This window comes from Scatophagus argus, chromosome 3, assembly GCF_020382885.2.
Source record: "Scatophagus argus isolate fScaArg1 chromosome 3, fScaArg1.pri, whole genome shotgun sequence".
In the NCBI taxonomy this organism is placed as follows: Eukaryota; Metazoa; Chordata; class Actinopteri; family Scatophagidae; genus Scatophagus; species Scatophagus argus.
Genome location: NC_058495.1, coordinates 242,399 through 265,228, shown reverse-complemented (window position 1 = coordinate 265,228; position 22,830 = coordinate 242,399). Strand labels below are relative to the sequence as shown.

At 41.0% G+C, this 22,830-nt stretch overlaps 1 protein-coding gene across 4 annotated transcripts in view; it reads right to left on the bottom strand.

Annotated features, from left to right (window-relative positions):
- The window catches only part of LOC124054198 (dihydropyridine-sensitive L-type skeletal muscle calcium channel subunit alpha-1-like), a 269,412-nt gene that overhangs the window by 208,587 nt on the left and 37,995 nt on the right, over nucleotides 1–22,830 (bottom strand). For all 4 annotated transcript variants that reach the window (XM_046379912.1, XM_046379903.1, XM_046379885.1 and 1 more), the window contains exon 3: nucleotides 17,568–17,707. In XM_046379912.1, coding sequence (XP_046235868.1) covers nucleotides 17,568–17,707 — 140 coding nt within the window. The remainder of the gene's footprint in view (nucleotides 1–17,567; nucleotides 17,708–22,830) is intronic.

Here is a 22,830-nt window from a genome sequence, read left to right as displayed (position 1 = left end):
AGGTTAGATATTGGTCTATAGTTGCTTAAAACCTCTGGATCAAGTGTGTGTTTTTTAAGGAGAGGTTTGACTACAGCTATTTTAAAGGACTGGGGTACATAGTCTGTTATCAGGGACAGATTGATCATGTCTAATAGACAGGTGCTAAGTAAGGGTAAAGCTTCTTTGAGAAGTTTGGTAGGGATGGGGTCTAAGAGGCATGTTGTTGGCTTGGATGAATATATGAGTGAGTATAGCTGATGGGGATCGATAGGTGAAAAGCAGTCAAGATGAATATCTGTTTCTACTGTTGGTTCTAAGACACTAATGTTTGATGTTACATCAGGATCAGCTGAGGTCAGTAGGTGCTGAATTTTGTCTCTAATGTTTAAGATCTTGTCGTTAAAAAAGGTTATGAAGTCATTGCTGCTAAGGGTCACAGGGATACAAGGCTCGATAGCACTGTGGCTCTCTGTCAGCCTGGCTACAGTGCTGAAGAGAAACCTGGGATTAAGCTTGTTATCCTCAATTAATTTTGAGTAATAGGCTGCTCTGGCAGTCCGTAGGGCCTTCCTATATAATCTAAGACTGTCTTGCCAGATTGAGCGAGATTCAATAAGTTTGGAGGAACGCCATTTCCTCTCAAGTTTTTGCACATTTTGTTTTAATTTGCGAACCTCTGTATTATACCAGGGTGCAAGTTTCTTTTGCTTTATGAGTTTCTTTTTTAGCGGAGCAACAGAGTCTAAAGTTGTCCTTAGTAAACTTGCAGCACTGTTCACGAAATGGACGATTTCAGAGGGATTATTGTATTGTTCACTCATATGGGGACATGATACTGAAGTTAATGACAATAGAACTGTTTCTTTAAATTTAGCCACAGCACTATCAGACAGGTATCTAGTGTAGGAGTTTTTTCTTGGTGGTATGAAGTCAAATAGTATAAATTCAAAAGTTATTAAACAATGGTCAGACAGAAGAGGATTTTGTTCAGAGACAGTTAAATGTTCTACATCTATACCATATGTCAAAACAAGGTCAAGAGTGTGATTGAAGCAATGAGTGGGTTCATGTACACACTGACAGAAGCCAATTGAATCTAAGAGAGAGATAAATGCTGCGCGAAGGCTATCATTACTATCGTCCACGTGGATGTTGAAATCACCCATAATAATAACTTCATTAGTTTTAAGGACCAGACTCGATAGGAACTCTGGAAATTCCAGTAAAAATTCAGAGTATGGGCCAGGAGCGCGGTACACTACAACAATAAAAATTGGTTGTATTGTTTTCCAGGTGGGGTGTGAGAGAGTAAGAATAAGGCTTTCAAATGAATGGTAGTTGACTTTGGGCTTTGGACTAAATGATAGATTTGGGTCAAAAATGGCGGCAACTCCACCTCCTCGGCCGGTGTCTCGAGGAATGTGAGTATTAATATGACTTTGGGGAGTGGATTCATTTAAACTGGCATATTCTTCTGGCCGAAGCCAGGTTTCGGTTAAGCAAAATAAATCTATATTATTGTCCAATATTAACTCATTCACTAGTGCAGCTTTAGATGAGAGAGATCTAATATTTAACAGTCCACATTTAATTCTCCTATTTGTTGTAGCTGTGGAGGTGTTGGTGTTGATCTTTATTAGATTTTTAAGTATAACTCCTCTTTTTGAATTTGGTTCAATTAATTTAAGTGGTCGGGGGACAGACACAGTCTCTATGGGATATTGGGTGGGTAACTGTAATGGAAGCGCAGAGAGGCGTGTAGGACTGCAACTCTGCCTCCTGGTCTCAACTCTGGGTTGTCAGGGTTTTGGTTTAATAAGAAACTCAGTCAGATTTCTAGATAAGAGAGCTGCTCCATCCAAAGTGGGATGAATGCCGTCTCTCCTAATGAGACCAGGTCTTCCCCAAAATGTCTGCCAATTATCTACAAAGCCCACATTGTTTGCTGGACACCACCTCGACAGCCAGCGATTGAATGATGACATGCGGCTAAACATATCATCACTGGTCAGATTGGGTAGGGGTCCAGAGAAAACTACGGAGTCCGACATAGTTTTTGCGAATGTACAAACTGATTCTACATTAATTTTAGTGACCTCCGACTGGCGCAGTCGAGTGTCATTACCGCCGACATGTATTACTATTTTACTGTATTTACGCTTATCCTTAGTCAGCAGTTTTAGATAAGATTCAATGTCGCCCGCTCTGGCCCCAGGAATGCATTTGACTATGGTCGCTGGTGTCGCTAACTTCACGTTTCTGACTACAGAGCTGCCAATCACCAGAGTTGGTTTCTCAGCGGGTGTGTCGCTGAGTGGGGAGAACTTGTTGGAAACCTGAAGAGGTTGGGGGTGAACCGTGGGCTTGTGCTTAGGACTATGCTTCCTCCGTACAGTCACCCAGCCTCCCTGGTTTCCCGGCTGCTCGGGAGCTACCGGGGGCAGGCTACGAGCTACACTAGATCGGTCCGCACCGGCTAATGGGGGCTGACTAACAACAGTAGCTAGAGACTTTGTTTCCATGGTGCGGAGCCGTGCTTCTAATTCACTAAGCCTCGCCTCCAGCGCTACAAGTAAACTACATTTATTACATTTACCACTTTCACTAAAGGAGGCAGAGGAATAACTAAACATTTGACACACCAAGCAGGAGAGAGCAGGAGAGCGAGAGGGAGACAGAGAAGCCATCGCTAATGAACAGGCTAAGCTAGCTTAGCGGAATTTGGCAAATGCTAATCGGTTATAAGATTAGCGTCAAATTAATAAAGTGAGTGATGAAGTCTATGACTAGAACAGACGATCAGGGTAACAGTGTGAAATTACTCGCTACAGCGAATATTAGAACAATTTAAGCGATCTTAAATTAAAGCGCAGACGGAGCTGCTCGTACCACCACTAACACACAACAACAGGAAATGACGTAGGACGCTTACCGCAGCAGGAAGTCCTGATGCATTTACAGCACAGATGAAATTTCAGTCCTCTTGGACCCACAGTGCAAACAGGCAATATAAAATAAAAATAAACACTCTCAAGTAAGTACCATAAAATAAACAGTCAAGGGCACTAGCAGTGATAGTGATAAACAAAATCTAAAATAAACAAGCAAGGTCTATTATACTTGAGGTGAGGTAGTGTGGTATAGTGCAAATGTGGTAAAGTGGAATGTGCAGTACTTGGGTTCAGTGTGCGTGAATGTTGTGTGTGCGTGTGTGTGTGCGTGGGGGGTGGGTAGCCTGGTAGATGAAACTGTCCTTAAGCCTGCTAGTTTTGGTCCAGAGACTCCGCAGTCTCCTCCCCGATGGCAGCAGGCTGAAGAGACTGTGAGATGGGTAGGTGGGGTCACCTGAAATCCTGATGGCTTTGCGGGTGAGGCGGGTGTTGTAGATCTTCAGAAGGGAAGGGAGAGAGACACCAATGATTCTCTCAGCTGCTCTCACCATTGCGGCAGGACACGGTGCAGGCGCGCTACCACACGGTTATACAGCTGGTCAGGATGCTCTCGATAGTGCCTCTGTAAAAGGTGTCCATGATGGTGGCCGGGGCTCTTGCTCTTCTCAGTTTGCTGAGAATTGTTGGCCTACTCGAGGGTGTTGAAAGAAGCTCGCCACTAGATTTTGTCATGCAGCTCCTACGTAAAGTCATTGGTGATGAGATATTTTCAAAACTGGAGCCGGACAGAGCACACCAAACACCAACACCAAAGCCGACCCAGGGGCAACGACCACAGGCCTTTATTGTCAGATTCCACTGCTTTCAGGACAAGGAGCGGGTTCTTCTTTGGGCCTGAAGAAGGTGGCAGAAAATGTCTGTTTGTTGTCATCTTACCATGAAAGTGTTTGACGAAATCATAAAGAAACTGTGTTTTGTTGTCTTGGACACATTGTCCTGGCTGAAATTTCTGGGCGCATTCCTTGGAATCAATGTGTCATACAAACTTCCCAGTTGGATATCTAAATATTGATTTAAAATTGGAAAGAGTGAATGATGAAATAGAGCTGACAGTGCTTCAATAATCAGTACGTTTGAAGGAAAGTAAATCATAAGATAAAGTTAGTAACAGTTGGTTACTGAAGGTTCAAGAGCTGAAGATTTTCATCATCATTCGAATACATATGTACGTATCTATACACGTCAGAGCGAAGCTCAGCACACCATTTAAAAAAAACCCACATTAAAAACAACTGCCTCTCAATAAATAAAGACAATAGATTACTTAAGAGAAGTTTAATAAATAAATTTCATAATATATTATGTATATTAATGATAAAAATGTGATGAAATAAAAAATAACTGATACAACAGTAAAACATTGAAGAGACAGGAGAAGATATTACACATGCCCAATATTTAGCAGCAATCAGGAGACTGCAGTGTAACTAAATACAAAGTGCAAGATCAACCCACTATGCAGTCAGACACAGTGGTGTTTTATTCATTAGTCTAGTACAGTATCTCAAATAGTGGGGCACCCCCAGGAGGGTGCGGTGCGATGCCAGAGGGGGCGCGTGTGACCCTGGGGAACATGCTTTTTTTGCCATACTAGAATAAAGTGTAATTGCACATCCACTACAGTAGTTGGCAGTGGTGCTCTCATTGTCAGAGTGTGCGCAGGGAGTATTAGCTCTATGGTGTAGCGTTTTTTTTTGCACCGAGCAGGCGATATGAAGTGCAGTAAACGAACCCTTAAGAGACAACATGAAGAAATTTTTAACAGGAATGAAAAGAAAGGCGGAGAGAGACGAAGATAATGAGACAAAAGTAACTCACCCGAAAGCTAAGACGAGGAAATATGACGAAGCATATGTAGCGCTTGGCTTCACTGTGACTACAGTGGAAGACAAAAGACCAGTGTGTTTACTGTGTCTAAAAATGCTGGCAGCGGACAGCATGAAGCCAAATAAATTAAGGCGCCACTTGAAGACATTACATCCCAATCATGCTGATAAGCCACTGAAGTTTTTTTTATATTGCCAACAATCATCCCGCTTTGTGAATGCTACTTCAGTAAACCAGCGAGCACTGTTAGCATCATATTATCTCAAGGAAATTCAATCGAATGCAACTGGACTTAGTTATTTGTCTTTGAAGATGTTTCACCTCTCATCCAAGAGGCTTCATCAGTTCATGCTCGCTTGACTAGCCTGGGACTAGTCCAACTAGCTGGTGTGGAGATCCAGGTATTTAACCCCTGTGGAGGCATTCACATGGCCAGTGGTGTCATAGGCTCGTTTAGTGCCCCATTGTGCCAAACGACAGTCGTTGAGACAGTCGTTGGGGATGGTAAAGTTGGTTTCGACTTCGTTAGTGCTCTATTGTGTTATAAGGACAGACGTTAGAGTCACATGGGGTCCTTTGTGAATGGCAGTTGTTCTTAGAAGCTAAGTTGTTGTATCTCCTGGGAAGGGATGAAAGGGCAGCATTGTAAATTGGAGATAGGTGGTGTCGCAGACCTCCTCCTCTGTTGAGAGATGGTTTTTCTAATTTCACATAGATGGCTTCTTTGACTCCTCTTTCAAACCATCTATCCTCTCTGTCCAAGATGTGAACATTGTTATCCTCAAAGGAGTGAGTTTTCTCCTTCAGGTGTAGGTAGACGGCAGAATCTAGGCCTGAGGAGTTGGGCCTCCTGTGCTGATACATGCGCTTGTGTAGTGGTTGTTTTGTCTCCCCAATGTAGAGGTCTTTGCATTCCTCATTGCATTGGACAGCATACACCAGATTGCTTTTCTGAGTGTGTGGTGTTCTGTCTTTGGGATGTACTAGTTTCTGTCTGAGTGTGTTGCTGGGTTTGAAATACACAGGGATACGGTGCTTGCTGAAGATCCTCCTGAGTTTTTCTGATACCCCAGATACATATGGGATGACTATGTTATTTCTTTTGTCCTGTTTTTCCTCCTCAACCACCTTGGTGGTGTTCTTCCTGGAACCAGCTGCAGTTTTCACAAAGGTCCAACTGGGATAACCACACGTTTTGAGGGCATCCCTCAGGAGTTTGTGTTCTTCCCCTTGGGCCTCCGAGCTGGTGGGTACCTTATCAGCTCTGTGTTGCAGGGTTCTGATAACACCAAGTCGAAAAGGAGATATTGGTCTGTGTGTGTGGGTTTCCTGTATACCCCAATGTGGAGGCTCCTGTCCTTTTCTATGTGGACGTCACAATCTAAGAAGGGCAAACTATTATCTTTGACATCTTCTCTGGTGAACTTGATGTTCCTGTCCACTGAGTTGATATGTTCAGTAAAGGCTTGCACTTCTTGCATTTTGATTTTGACCCACGTGTCATCCACATATCTGAACCAGTGGCTCGGTGTTGCTCCTTCAAAGGAGTTCAGGGCCTTGTGTTCCACTTCCTCCATGTATAAATTGACCACAATGGGAGATACTGGTGAACCCATGGCACAGCCATGTTTCTGTCTGTAAAATTTGCCATTGAACTGGAAATATGTGGTGTTTAGGCACAAATCCAGAAGTTGGCATATGTGTTCTGGTCTGAGTTTTGTTCTGTCCTGGAGAGAGTCGTCCTGTGTAAGTCCCTCTCTTACTGTTTCCAAAGCTTCCATGGTTGGTATACAAGTGAACAGAGAGGTCACGTTGTAGGAAACCATGGTTTCATCTGGATCCATTTTTAAGTTCCGGACTTTGTTCACAAAATCAATGGAATTTTGTATATGGTGGGAGGGTTTCCCATCAAGGGAGCCAGGATGTTTGCCACGTGTTTGGCAATGTTGTAGGTGACCAAGTTAATGCTGCTGACAATGGGTCTGAGTGGAGCCCCTTCTTTGTGGATTTTTGGAAGTCCATATAAGCAAGGGATAGAATCTTGCGGATAAAGACGGTGATATTGTGCTTCGTCAATAATCCCTTCTTTTTGTAGTTTTTGTAGACATTCTATAGCCTTCTTTTTATAGCCACTAGTCGGGTCTCTTTTCAGGGTTTCATATGTTTCTGTGTCGCTGAGTAGTGTAGAAATTTTGGCGTGGTAATCAGTTGTATTGAGCACAACTGTGCATCGTCCTTTATCTGCTGGAAGAATTGTGATTTTGGGGTCTTTGATGAGTGTTGTAACCGCTTTCCTTTACTCAAAAGTGAGGTTGGAAGGGGGAGCCTTGGCGTTGGACAACGCTGCTGACACTTTTAACCTAAGCTGTTCGGCTTTGGTTTCTGTTAAATTGTTTTTCTTTATAGCTGATTCTGTAGCTGTAATCAAATCAACTATAGGTAACTGTTTTGGTGTCATGGCAAAGTTCAAGCCTTTGGCTAAGACCTCTTTCTCTGGTTGGGTGAATTCTCTGTCTGACAAGTTCTTTACCCATCTGTCTTGTACTGTATTCTGTGCTGGAATGTCAGTCTTTTGCTTCCAAGTAAGAGTTTGGAAGCAAAGGTATATCTCTAAGGGTCCGTGACACACTGCCAGTGGTCATCCCCCCCAATCTCCCCCAAACCTCCACACTTTTTAAATTAACATCCTACTATCTCTTTTCAGTCTCAGCGTGCAATATTTAAAAGAAATTACTCTTGAGCCCTGGACAAAAGGGCAAAATTATAAACTTGTTTTCCAACATTGTCCGTTTCCAAGTCTGACTCAGTTCCAAAGACATATCCATATGGACACAACTATATCTTCTTACTCTTGCAGATTCTGTGTAACAAGCTTCATTGCTTTACAGGGGTCCTCAAGACTTTTCTTTTCTCCTTTCCACTTGAAACGGAGAGTAGCAAGATACGCCAATGTAAACCTGTTGTCAAGGTCATTAAATTTCCTCTTCTTCTCCATCAGGACAGGACATGCTACAGTCGATCCACATAATTCCACTCTTATCCCGAAATCGCTGTCTTGCGGCTGCGAGGAGCCTCTTCCTCTCCAGATAGTTATGAAAGTGTATAATAATCGGCCTCATCCAGTAGCGGACCTGGGGAGTGGTGTACCCGTTGCAGCTCACTCTCAGACAAATCAATGAGTCAATCAGTCCCTCGGTTTGCCGTTTTCGGAACGCTCTTTCACTCCCACCAGCTGAAGGTTTATACGTCTGTCTCTGTTCTCAATGTACTGCACTGCCCTTTGACGCTCTCTCTTCATACTGTCGCGCTCTCTCATGAACTTCTTTATTCGGCCTTCCGTTTTCTACTTCCAAATACATAATTAGGGCCTCCTCTTGCTTGAGTTTATCGTAGAGATCAGCGACATTTGTTACCATTTTAGCTTGCAATGTTTTCACCATTGAAACGTTCCCGTGCAAATCCTCTGTCTGTGACGTTCAATGTCACCGCGCTCAGCAGTCCCCCTTCTCAGTACTGTGCTGCATCCGTAGTAGTAGTAGTGTTAGCTTACCTGCCACCACTAGCAGCGTTAGCAGTGCCAGCTGCTTGCTTTGCTAATCTAGTTTTGGGATTTACATTGGACATTTTCCAGCCTCGTTACCAGACCCCATTTCAAGGAAATATGGGTTCTATGACAAGACTATTACATTTAAGAATATAAAGGTTTATTTAAAAAAAAGTTCAGGGAAGGCTGAGGGATTCGACGTGAGGCTCTGCTTATGCGGTCATCTTGGTCAGTGGTCCCATGTGACTTCTCTGTCAGCCACCTTTTTTAAGGTTTCATCCAGTTTATGGACTGAACCTGATGTGGCAGGATGCAGTCATTGGCCCTGGTGACTTCCTCTTTCTTGCCAGAGGCTGGGTCACCTCATTTCCTGGTGTCCTCCATCTCTGCCTCGGTGTGGTGGCAGAAGCTCGCTTGGGTGTTGCTGCTAGATGCATGCTTCTTACCGCTCCATGTTCCACTTGCTGTTCACTGCTGGTAGGTGCGTTTTTTTCAGGTGTCCTCCCAAGTGGCATTACACATGCGGCAACCTGTGCGTTTGTTTGCAGGTCACTCTTGTGTAGCGTCGATCCCTCTGCTCTATGGCGTGTTGTCCTGGACTGCCTGACCGGTATGTAGTGTAGTGGCTTTATCTTTCTCCTCCAGCCATTGGTAAGATGATGTTGTGCACTAGTAGGAGCAATTTGGTTATTGGCAAAAGGGTCAATGATTATGGGGAATAATCATTAAAGCAAAATCAGTGTAGCCTTTATACACATAAAAATCAGGGCACCACCCTGTCATCAGGGACCAATAGCCAAATTAATAAATAGGAAATAACAGTCTCTTAAAATTATGAAGGATGATTCCAAGCACTGGCTGTCATGAATCCAGCTGTTATTACAAGTATCTTCACAATAACCACAGACAATGACAGGTTAAACTGTGTGTGTGTGTGTGTGTGTGTGTGTGTGTGTGAGAGAGAGAGAGAGAGAGAGAGAGAGATATGACAATGGAGACCAAGATGGCAGAGGGATGACGCGGGAGGGGGCTTGTCCCTTGAAGCAAAGACGGTGGGTCGTCATATGAGTGATGAGACTACAAACAAGATGGTGAATGACCTCGTGAGTGGGGTAGACTACAAACAAGATGGCGAATGACCACATGAATGGGAAAACTACAAACAATATGGCAAATTACCACCTGAAGGAGAATCAGCACACAAAATGGTGAACAACCACACAAACGATGACTCTGCACACAAAACAGCAAATGAACACTCGAGCGATGACTCAGCAAAACCAAGATGGCAACAGAAGAATACGCCGGGCATATTATTCAGAGCCAAGGTGGTGATAACCCACGTGATGTGGCTTACATGTCCACAGAAGAGAACAATGGGCGAAAGCCTTTGGGCGCCACGTACCCCTTTGTTACGGTTCGTGATCACGTGCTCGGGATTTCGCCTCACTGTTCAGAAAGAAGAGTGTGAGGAAGAAAGACAGGAATGAAACACAACCCAATAAAAATCCACTCCAATTCTTTGAAGCCGGTGTATCACCACAAAATAGTGGAGTCAGTAAACCGGAGCTTATCTGATCAGCTATTGGTCCTTTAACCAGTGACGCGCAGTCTCGCTGAAGTGGCGAAAGTGGACGACAGGTAACAAAATCAACAAATGCAGAACTTACAAGTTACAGAAAGTATGAAAGTTAATAATCCGCTTAAACGTTCGTAGCGTCGTTCGCAGTGTCGTCCTCAGCGGAATGCTGGCGATCTGTTGTCTCAGGTGATGCGGAGTATTGATCCCTCGGCGGCAGCGGGGAAAAATCACCAGTGAAGAAATTAACAAACTTTGTTTCGTCCTTAACAAAGTCGGCGTGCGGCTTGTTAACGTGCGATCAGCTGATTGCCCAGAGACCCACGTGGGAAAAAGAAAAAAAAAGGAAATGTTACAGAAAAAAATACAGCAGTCTGTTTCTCGGCCTGCGAGTTGCAGAACTGTGACCCGGGATTTAAAATGATGATAATCAAGCGTTTGATTGTTGCTCCCTTTCAACGACTTGGACACCTGGAGAGCCTGAAGCAGCTCTCACTGTCACAGCACGCATGGGAAAAAGCGACAACTGAGGGTCGCAGTGAACTTTTATTACCTGAGTGACGTCGCCTCGGACCCCTGTGGAGATGGTGGACCACAGCCAATGTCTGTGCCGGTTCTGAGTTTGAATTCAGATTTATGACTAGGTGTACGTCATGGGTGGGGGACTCTAACGGTTAGTCACTCTAACTCAGGCTTTATGGGGTACATGTTGGCCACTCTATTGTTCTCCAGAGCGCATGGCCAGAAATCCCAACATTGCTCATGTTTGTCTTCGATTATTATTGTAGGGGCAAGGATAACCTAGTAGCGCAGTGCTGCAAGGGAAATCACTGCTGGTGAATTGGTGTCCCGGTGGCGATGTCCCTCTTGGGTTGTGTTTGCACGTCGAGTTGATTTTGCTTCACTTTTATTTGCTTCACGCATGGTGTTCCAGGGATCCCATTTTTTGTTCTTTGGACTGTCTGTCACAGTAGGTCTCAGCCCTGATTGGTTCCCCTTATTTTCCCCCAGTGAGTGATGTTTTTATCTACACTAGTTTTCTTAAAATAATTAATTTGTAATAAAATTTATATTTTGTACTACTGAACTACCGTCTCTGCCTCCATTGCAAGCGGACCTGAGTGCCTTTCACTTTTTTGGAGTTAATTTAGAAAGAAGTCCCTGGGCGAAATTCCCTGGGTGGCTCACACGGCCACAACACGCATGCCTTGTGCTGCCACACTAAGAATCACATGGGTTTTATAAATACTCCTCCATATAGTCAAAGTCAAGCCTAGTGCTAAAGTGCCAATGATCAGACAATACCATTTGCCTCAGAAAACCACTACAACAACTGACGGTCTTGTTCAGACTCAACTGGATCGGGGTGTGCTGGTGAAAACCACCAGCCCATGCAACACTTCCATGTTGCCTATTCCAAAACCAAATCACCTAGGTTTGTGCAGAATCTGAAGGCCATAAATAACATATATACACTGCCTGGCCAAAACAAAAGTCGCCACCAAAAAAAAAGGTCACACACTCTAATATTTTGTTGGACCGCCTTTAGCTTTGATTACGGCACGCATTCGCTGTGGCATTGTTCCGATAAGCTTCTGCAATGTCAGAAGATTTATTTCCATCCACTGTTGCATTAATTTTTTACCAAGATCTTGCACTGATGATGGTAGAGACTGACCGCTGCGCAAAGCACACATATTGTTGCTGAACCTACACCTGACCAACTGCAGCAACCCCAGATCATAGCACTGCCGCCACAGGCTTGTACAGTAGGCACTAGGCATGATGGGTGCATCATTTCATCTGCCTCTCTTCTTATCCTGATGCACCCATCATTCTGGAACAGGGTAAATCTGGACTAATCAGACCACAGTCAGACCACAGACCACACAGAGTCCAATCTTTATGCTCCCTAGCAAACTAAAGTCTTTTTTTCCAGTTAGCCTCACTGATTAGTAGTTTTCTTAAGGCTACACAGCTGTTCAGTGCCAATCCCCTGAGTTCCCTTCATATTGTGCGTGTGGAAATGCTCTTACTTTCACTATTAAACATAGCCCTGAGTTCTACTGTTTTTCTTCGATTTGATTTCACCAAATGTTTAAGTGATCGGCAATTTTAAGAATTTCCCTTCAGGGATAAATAAAGAAATTCTGATTCTGATTCTGAATCACGATCATTCAGGATTTTTTTCCAGACACACACTTCATCGAAGACGATGGGTCCTCACTATCCTTCCAGTTTTTAATAATGCATTGGACAGTTCTTAACCTAATTTTAGTAGTTTCTGCAATCTCCTTAGATGTTTTCTCTGCTTGATGCATGCCAATGATTTTATCTTTCTCAAACAGATTCACTGGTCGAGGAACAAGATGTCTTTATTTCTTTTGTTTTCCTGAATACGAAAAAGACAGGTGCATCAAATCAGCTGATCTCACCCATTGCCTGCAAAAGGATGAAGGGACTTCATCAAAGAGAAAACACAATATGTCAACTGTGATGTTTTTCCCCCTGACAATCAAAGAAAGCACAGAACAACCTCGTCAGCCATCTTTGCTCTCTCTTTGTCTACACACACACCACATATTCTAGCCTGCTTAAACTGTAGCATAGTTGCTTGTGTTTGTCGTTGTGGCTATAGATTATAATAGATCTTTTGTTTATTTGAAGTACTGTTGATTGTGAATTAATATTGCTTTGATAAGTCTTTTATAGTTAAATCGGTCAGTTTGTGATTATTCGTGCATGTTCGTGTGACAACTGCTGGATTCTGACAGCTAGTGCTCAGATTCAACACTTCACTGTTCACTTCATTAGTGTTAATATCGATCAGATATTGACACTTCCCAGCGAACACCAGATTGAGCCTGCCCTTCCAGGTTTGTTACTGGTCTCTGGCGACAGGGTGGTTCCCCTTAATTAACCCTATATGTTAATAAATTTATGACTATTAATGGTTATCGTTGATAATCAGCAATAATCTGCTAATAACCAAATCTGCTCCTACCTGTGCACAACAGCAACTATGTTCTAATGGTCTCTAGAAAAGGTATCTTTAATTCCAAGGTGGAAAAGTCCATACCAGATGTTAAAAATCTAATAAAGATCAATACCAATACCTCCAAATAGTAGATCTCTCTCATCTAAAGCTGTACTAGTGAATGAGTTAATGTTGGACAATAATACAGATTTATTTTGTTTAACCGAAACCTGGCTTCGGCCAGAAGAATATGTCAGCTTAAATGAATCCACTCCCCAAAGTCATATTAATACTCACATTCCTTGAGACACCGGCCGAGGAGGTGGAGTTGCCGCCATTTTTGACCCAAACTTATGATTTAGTCCAAAGCCCAAAGTCAACTACCATTCATTCGAAAGCCTTATTCTTACTCTTTCACACCCTACCTGGAAAACAATACAACCAATTTTTATTGTTGTAGTGTACCGCACTCCTGGCCCATACTCTGAATTTTTACTGGAATTTCCAGAGTTCCTATCGAGTCTGGTTCTTAAAACTAATGAAGTTATTATTATGGGTGATTTCAACATCCACGTGGATGATAGTAATGATAGCTTTCGCGCAGCATTTATCTCTCTCTTAGATTCAATCGGCTTTGAACAAAATCCTCTTCTGCCTGACCATTGTTTAATAACTTTTGAGTTTATACTATTTGACTTCATACCACCAAGAAAAAACTCCTACACTAGGTACCTGTCTGATAGTGCTGTGGCTAAATTTAAAGAAACAGTTCTATTGTCATTAACTTCAGTATCATGTCCCCATACTAGTGAACAATACAATAATCCCTCTCAAATTGACCATTTCGTGGACAGTGCTGCAAGCTTACTAAGGACGACTTTAGACTCTGTTGCTCCGCTAAAAAAGAAACTCATAAAGCAAAAGAAACTTGCACCCTGATATAACACTGAGGTTCGCGAATTAAAACAAAACGTGCAAAAACTTGAGAGGAAATGGCGTTCCTCCAAACTTATTGAATCTCGCTCAATCTGGCAAGACAGTCTTCGATTATATAGGAAGGCCCTACGGACTGCCAGAGCAGCCTATTACTCAAAATTAATTGAGGATAACAAGCATAATCTCAGGTTTCTCTTCAGCACTGACAGAGAGCCATAGCGCTATCGAGCCTTGTATCCCTGTGACCCTTAGCAGCAATGACTTTAACCTTTTTTAACGACAAGACCTTAAACATTAGAGACAAAATTCAGCACCTAATGACCTCAGCTGGTACTGATGTAACATCAAACACTAGTGTCTGAACCAACAGTAGAAACAGATAATCATCTTGACTGCTTTTCACCTATTGATCCCCATCAACTATACTCACTCGTATATTCATCCAAGCCAACAACATGCCTCTTAGATCCCATCCCTACCAACCTTCTCAAAGAAGCTTTACCCTTACTTAGCACCTGTCTATTAGACATGATCAATCTGTCCCTGATAACAGGCTGTGTACCCCAGTCCTTTAAACTAGCTGTAGTCAAACCTCTCCTTAAAAAACACACACTTGACCCAGAGGTTTTAAGCAACTATAGACCAATATCTAACCTTCCATTTCTTTCCAAAATCCTTGAAAGAACAGTCGCCAATCAGTTATATGTCTTTCTTCAAAATAATAACTTAATTGAAAATTTTCAATCTGGCTTTAGAGCTCATCATAGCACAGAAAAAGCATTGGTCAAAGTCACAAATGACCTCCTCCTGGCATCAGACAAGGGATTTATCTCTGTCCTTGTACTGTTAGACCTTAATGCTGCATTTGACACCATTGACCACTCTATATTACTGCACAGATTGGAACACCTAATTGGCATCAAAGAAACTGCATTAAGCTGGTTTCAGTCTTATTTATCAGATCGATTTCAATTTGTTCATGTTAATGATACATCGTCCACACCTACAAAAGTTAGTTATGGAGTTCCCCAAGGTTCTGTCCTTGGGGCAATATTATTCAGCCTGTACATGCTCTCCATTGGTGATATTATTAGGAAACACCATACATTTTCATTGTTATGCGGATGACACACAATTGTACTTATCAGTGAAACCAGATGAAACAAATCAGCTGGTCAAGCTTCAGGCATGTCTTAAAGACATAAAAACCTGGATGACCTGCAATGTCCTACTTCTAAATTCAGACAAATCTGAAGAACTGAACTGAAGAAATTTAGGAGTTGTCTTTGACCAGGACATGTCCTTTAACTCACACATAGCAAATATTTCAAAGACTGCATTCTTTCACCTCCGCAATATCACAAAGATTAAGCACATCCTGAGTCAGAAAGATGCAGAAAAATTACTCCATGCATTCATTACCTCTAGACTGGATTACTGTAACTCCCTTCTATCAGGCTGCCCCAATAAATCTATAAAGACTTTCCAGCTAATCCAGAATGCTGCAGCACGACTAATGACAAGAACCAGCATGAGAGATCATATTTCTCCTGTTCTGGCTTCTCTACATTGGCTACCTGTAAAATTCAGGATAGATTTTAAAATTCTCCTCCTCACATATAAAGCCCTGAACGGTCAGGCACCATCCTCTCTTAAAGAGTTAATATTACCCTATTATCCCACCAGAACTTTGCGTTCCCAAAATGCAGGGCTACTTGTGGTTCCTAGAGTCCTCAAAAGTAGATTGGGAACCAGAGCCTTTAGTTATCAAGCTCCTCTACTATGGAACTATCTTCCGGTTTTGGTCTGGGAGGCGGACACCCTTTCTATATTTAAGAGTAGACTAAAAACTTTTCTGTTTGATAAAGCTTATAGTTAGGGCTGGCCTAGGCCGGCCCCTAGCTATGCTGCTATAGGCTTAGACTACCGGGGGCCCTCCCATGACGTACTGAGCTCTTTCTTCCTCTCCCTCTCCTTCTGCACACATTCATGTCCCATTAATGCATATTACTAACTCAACTTCTTCCCTGGAGTCCTTGTGCTTTCTTGTCCAGCAGATTCCTATCGATGATGATTGGACCTCCTGCTGCCGTCCTGCTGTCGTCTTGCTCAAAACCTACTGCGATTACTACTGTTTAGTCATAATTTATTTTAAATCTGTTACAACTCAGTACAGCTACTACCATTATTGTTACTATTGTTATCAAAATCACCATAATACCTTCTGTATACTTCATTGTCATTATCATTATCCACATTTCCGATACTTCTGGTATTATTACTGCTGCTATGCATCTCTGCTTGTGTACTCCTTCTCTCACACCCCACCCCCTCTCTCCCTTGCTCTCTCTCTCTCTCTTTCTCTCTCTCAAACCCAACCGGTCAAGGCAGATGGCCGCCCATCTTGAGCTGGGGTCTGCTCCGAGGTTTCTGCCTTCTAAAAGGCAGTTTTTCCTCGCCACTGTCGCCAAGTGCTTGCTCAAGGGGTAATGTTGGGCTCTCTCTATTTACAGAGTTTGGTCTAGACCTGCTCAAATTGGAAAGTGTCAAGAGATAACTTTTGTTGTGAATTGACGCTATATAAATAAACTGAATTGAATTGAATTGAATTGAATTGAATGTTGTTAACGGGTAGGATGGTCCTATGGAGGGCATGCCAGAATGGATCCATGCCACAAGGTACAGACTGTCCTACAGCAGTGTGTATGTCTGTTAGATGCTTCTAATTTGTGTTTGTTAGATGCTTCTAATTTGTGTTTGATGAACAAATTATTGATCATTTTTGTTGGACTAACCACCACTGAGTGGAAAGGGGAGGTGTATTACTTAGTGTCACAACTATAGGTCCACCTGTAGGAGGAACACAGGTAGAAGTGTTTATTCAGACCGGTGAAGTGAGGTACATGCATACCTCACTCCATACTAGAGGAAAATGGAAGGAAAATGACAGTGCAGGAACAATGGTAGGCCTGAGGTTGTTTTTATGTGAATAGTATTTTAAGCTGTTGCATTTCAAGGTACATGATATTGATTGTTTCAGAATCATAATCAGAATTCCTTTATTTATCCTCGAGGGAAAATTCATTTTCGTACAGACATTGCACTTGCAATTTCTTGACCAAGAAAGAAAGTGAAAGATATAAAAATAGGATAAACAACAAAATAAGTATAAATCTAAAAAAATACAGGTATTTACATGTGTAGTAAAAATCTAAAAATACATGTTGAATAATATATTGCATGTTATTCAGAATTGCTTACCTGTTGTGCTGAAGGTGGCAGGTAGTAAGTAGGAAAGCAAATTGACATACCAGGTATTTTGAAGTTTAGCTTCGTAGTCTTTCCGATTATTAGGATAGATTTTCATATTTTGTAATAAAGTATTTTTTAAATAATGCTAATATTTGTTTTCCTGCAGAATATCAGTGGTCTACTGGCTGCTCTTGCAATGGGACTGTTTTGTTGTTGCTTTATTTTGGGGTTTTCACTTTGTCTAGTCCAGTTTGGCAAGTAAGTCGGAATTGGGCGCACAAGTTTTCTTTTCTTATTGCATGTTTATTTTTTAGACTAAGAGAATGGACCAGATCCAAACATCAAACCCAGGACCTTCATGGCATAAGATTACATCAACACTGAGCCTTCGTGCTCCTACCACTTCCTTATGACCACAATTTGACAAACCAATCAGACAACAAAGACAGTTGATTTATATGCCAAGTCAGAACATTAAATTAGAAACTAAGTGGGCTCAAAACAAAATGGTCGACTTACCCAACAGACACACAAACAAAGTCCAGAATGTTCCAGCAATTTCTTAAGTATGCGTCTGCATGAAAGAGAAATCCATAGGCAACAATCTTCAGGAAACACTCTATAGAGAAGATGATGAGGAAAATGTACTCCAGACTTTCCTGTAAAACAACAACAATAAATTTTGAATTAAAACTTATATATTTTTAAATGAACTTCAGTAACTTATAGCGGCGTTATTTCATATATACTTTAATTCTGATATATTTATAAAAATACAATATGTCAGACAGTCAGGGATAGAGTGATCAATTCTTCCCGTTATTTCCATTGTTATACACAGCCTTTGCACATATCTATACCAAATATTTCTTTTTAATCAAAATGAGTCTGTGAGAGTGCCTTTTTTATGCTCATGCTGTTGAGAATTCAGATCACCTTTCATAAACATTTTCTTACAACTTTGACACTTGTATGTTGCACGTGACACTAATCTTTTCATGACTTTCAAACTCATTGACCATTTTAATGTTTTGTAGCCTATCCAATTTCAAACAGAAGCATACAGTGAATGTCTATTTTAAGGACACTTCACAAGTGTCCTTCAGTGATAGCAAGCTGAAATGTATACTTGGATGCCTGTCTTTGTATATACTAACTTTGGAAATGATAGTAATTAATAAGTAATTAATCACTACAATGTAAAACCTCTGCTCAACTCAGTTGATATACAGTACCTGAGTTGAATGCATTTTTTTCCTCATTAAACAATGTAAAATCACAAAGCCAAAATAAATCCGCAATAGTTCAGAAACTATAAGGTACAGTCACCATATTTCTGACCTCATTTGAAAGACAAGAAGCTAAGGTATATATATACATATATACAGTGGCTTGCGAAACTATTTGGCCCCCTTGAACTTTGTGACCTTTTGACACATTTCAGGCTTCAAACATAAAGATATAAAACTGTAATTTTTTGTGAAGAAACAACAACAAGTGGGACACAATCATGAAGTGGAACAAAATTTATTGGATATTTTTAACTTTTTTAACAAATAAAAAATGAAAAATTGGGTGTGCAAAATCATTCAGCCCCATTGAGTTAATACTTTGTAGCGCCACCTTTTGCTGCGATTACAGCTGCAAGTCGCTTGGGGTATGTCTCTATCAGTTTTGCACATCGAGAAACTGATATTTTTGCCCATTCCTCCTTGCAAAACAGCTCGAGCTCAGTGAGGTTGGATGGAGAGCGTTTGTGAACAGCAGTTTTCAGTTCTTTCCACAGATTCTCAATTGGATTGAGGTCTGGACTTTGACTTGGCCATTCTAACACCTTGATATGTTTTTTGGTGAACCATTCCATTGTAGCTTTTGCTTTATGTTTTGGATTATTGTCTTGTTGGAAGACAAATCTCCGTCCCAGTCTCAGGTCTTTTGCGGACTCCATCAGGTTTTCTTCCAGAATGGTCCTGTATTTGGCTCCATCCATCTTCCCATCAATTTTAACCATCTTCCCTGTCCCTGCTGAAGAAAAGCAGGCCCAAACCATGATGCTGCCACCACCATGTTTGACAGTGGGGATGGTGTGTTGAGGGTGATGAGCTGTGCTGCTTTTACGCCAAACATAACGTCTTGCATTGTTGCCAAAAAGTTCGATTTTGGTCTCATCTGACCAGAGCACCTTCTTCCACATGTTTGGTGTGTCTCCCAGGTGGCTTGTGGCAAACTTTAAACGACACTTTTTATGGATATCTTTAAGAAATGGCTTCCTTCTTGCCACTCTTCCATAAAGGCCAGATTTGTGCAGTATACGACTGATTGTTGTCCTATGGACAGATTCTCCCACCTCAGCTGTAGACCTCTGCAGTTTATCCAGAGTGATCATGGGCCTCTTGGCTGCATCTCTGATCAGTCTTCTCCTTGTATGAGCTGAAAGTTTAGGGGGACGGCCAGATCTTGGTAGATTTGCAGTGGTCTGATACTCCTTCCATTTCAATATTATTGCTTGCACAGTGCTCCTTGGGATGTTGTCCAAATGTCCAAATCCAGCTTTAAACTTCTCCACAACAGTATCTCGGACCTGCCTGGTGTGTTCCTTGTTCTTCATGATGCTCTTTGCGCTTTAAACAGACCTCTGAGACTATCACAGTGCAGGTGCATTTATACAGAGACTTGATTACACACAGGTGGATTCCATTTATCATCGTTAGTCATTTAGGTCAACATTGAATCATTCAGAGATCCTCACTGAACTTCTGGACAGAGTTTGCTGCACTGAAAGTAAAGGGGCTGAATAATTTTGCACGCCCAATTTTTCGTTTTTTTATTTGTTAAAAAAGTTTAAAATATCCAATAAAGTGTGTTCCACTTCATGATTGTGTCCCACTTGTTGTTGATTCTTCACAAGAAATTACAGTTTTATATCTTTATGTTTGAAGCCTGAAATGTGGAAAAAGGTCACAAATAGGGGGGGCCAAATAGTTTCGCAAGCCACTGTATGTATAAATCTGTACCATTAGTGCCACTAGATCCATTAGAGTCTCGGGCTCAATAACAAGTATCCTGCTGGAATTGAAAGGTGCCCTTACATAAATCTTCCTTCAAACAAACAGCCTTTTATTTCAGGGGATCAACATGTGGAATTTCTTACCTACAGAACTCAAAGTGGACCATGACTGGGATTATTTTTAATTCAAATTCAAACAGTTTTTGAAAAGGGAACATTCACGTAGTAATGAATGATCTGGTGCTTATTCTTTATAGTGTTTATTTAATTATTGAGTTTTGTGTTTTTTAAAGCTGCATTTATTATTTAGTTCTGTTCTGTACTGTCTTGGGCATTTGTTGTTGAGTTTCAGATTTTTCATATTTCAAATGCCCATGTAGGGACAGGCATAGGCGTAGGGACATAGGGACAGGCATATTTAATTTTTTTTAAGATTTGGTGATTGGCAAGTAAGTATTATGGTGAATAATCAGTACTTACTTGAAACAAATAAGGGTATTCAATATATAATTCAATTCAATTCACAACAAAACTTATCTCATGACACTTTCCAATTAGAGCAGGTCTAAACCAAACTGTAATTAAATTGTTCTACAGAGAACCCAACATTTCCCCTTGAGCAAGCACTTGGCGACAGTAGCAAGGAAAAACTGCCTTTTAGAAGGAAGAAACCTCGGAGCAGACCCCAGCACTAGACCAGTTGGGTTAAGAGAGAGAGGGAGAGACAGACAAACAGAGAGAGAGAGGGAGGGAGGGGTGGGGCGTGAGAGAAGGAGTACACAAGCAATGATGCATAGTAACAGCAATAATACCAGAAGTATTGGAACTGTGCATAAAGATAATGATAATGAAGTATACAGAAGGTACTATGGTGATTGTGATAGCAATAGTAGTAACAATAATAATGGTAGTAGCTGTACAGAGTAGTGATACTGTAAAATGGAATTCTGCATGTTTGTTATTTTAGCATGTTATTTTTTTTTGTCACTTTGACAGGATTATTTAAGTTGTTACAAATGAAATAACTAGCTAAAATATGCTCAACTTCAAAATAAATGATAAATTGACAATCCAACTTCAACTAAATTAGAACTTTAGGGAGCTTTAGGGATGGTTGTGTCACACTTGCACCCATACATCTGCACGTGGAAACACCGTCGCCATAATACCAAGTGTTTATGCTGTTTTTAGAAATAATTTGGGTAAGGCAATTAACACATTTCATTGTTATTAAAGAATTAAGCATAGTGTTCCCAAGTTTTGTTTTGTTTTTTGTTTGTTTGTTTGTTTGTTTGTTTTTTAAGGGACAAAGATTTATCAATGTTAAAGAAATCAGGATAAACAGATATCAGATATTAGTTATGATTTTTAAATATTTGAAAGGTCATTATGTCACTGTGTAATTTTGAGCTACACAATTGCATAATCAATCAATAAATTCACAAGAAATACATCTTTATTGATTGAAACAAACTAAATTAAATTAACGAAAAGATGAAATTTAACAGTTTTGCTTTGTTGAAATTGTTTTTGTTCAACAATTTGCCAAACCTTGTCACTTTTCTATCTCTGGAACTTAATTTCCCCTCAGGACGGCTTGTTTATTCAGTTACAGAAAATGCATTTTTCTGAGTTTGTATTGTCTTATCTATAGTAAATAATAATAATAAATAAATAATAAGTAATAGTAAATATGGAATTTCTGAATTTAAATGATAATTGCATTTTTTAGACTGTTTCATTATGCTGCTGCACATTATTTTGTCTGAAGATGACATTAGAAAGATTACCACTGACAACTTGCCTGAGACTATTGATGACTTTTACTCACTCATAAAGATGAAGCTTGGATTGGATGGGGACCCCATGGTTCAGTATCAAGACCCTGAATTTGATAATGAACTGTGTAATTTAAGTAGCCTGTCAGAGCTTCCTAAAGATAGAGCAATTTTGAAAGTATTCACCAAGGCATGTGTATCATACCAAACAGACTCAACTCTAGACACAGCCAGTCTGTCATTATCTTCCCATGTTGAAGGTCCTGGTAACCATTTATCATTCCTACCATTTCTTTTGATGTTGAACTAAAATTGAGACAAGGAAATGAAGCCTACCATAGAGGTGGGGCCCTCCTTGACATAAAAAGACATGAAGTCAGACATATTAGACAAATTAGCAGAAGCCATATATACTCACAACCTCTACCCTACATGTAAAGAATATGATCAAGTGGCCCACGCTTACATCAACAAGCATCCTTGTCTGAAGGAACCCAGTTCTGTCAGTGGGCGGTATTGCTGAAAGCTCAGTTTAAAGTTCATAATGGTCTGCAAATGGGTGGATGCTCTGAGCTCAGAGTCAATGCACGTACCTCTGGAACATCAAATTCAAAAACACTTAAGAGCCCAAAAAGTCAGAAGTTAATTTCCTGCCAGATTTTCCAGAAGGGACAGCTGAAAGTTATTTTGACATGGAGAGATCCATGTAGAGATCCATGGTACAATGAGATGAAGAAAAGAAAGATCTACTAGAAGAAGAAATGATGAAAATCACATTTCCTTAACTAAGAAAAGAGATTGTGGCAGAAGAACCACAATCTGAAAACAAGCCCCAGGTTTGGAGAATCAGCGTCTTAAGTACTGGAAGGTAACCAGTGTACTGCTGCAAATGTGTAACATCAAAACATATTTTAGACAATGAAAGTGGTCAGTTTAAGTGGATGCTATAATATATAATATTTTTGCCATTTTCCTTCGCTTTTGCACTCCTCTGTAT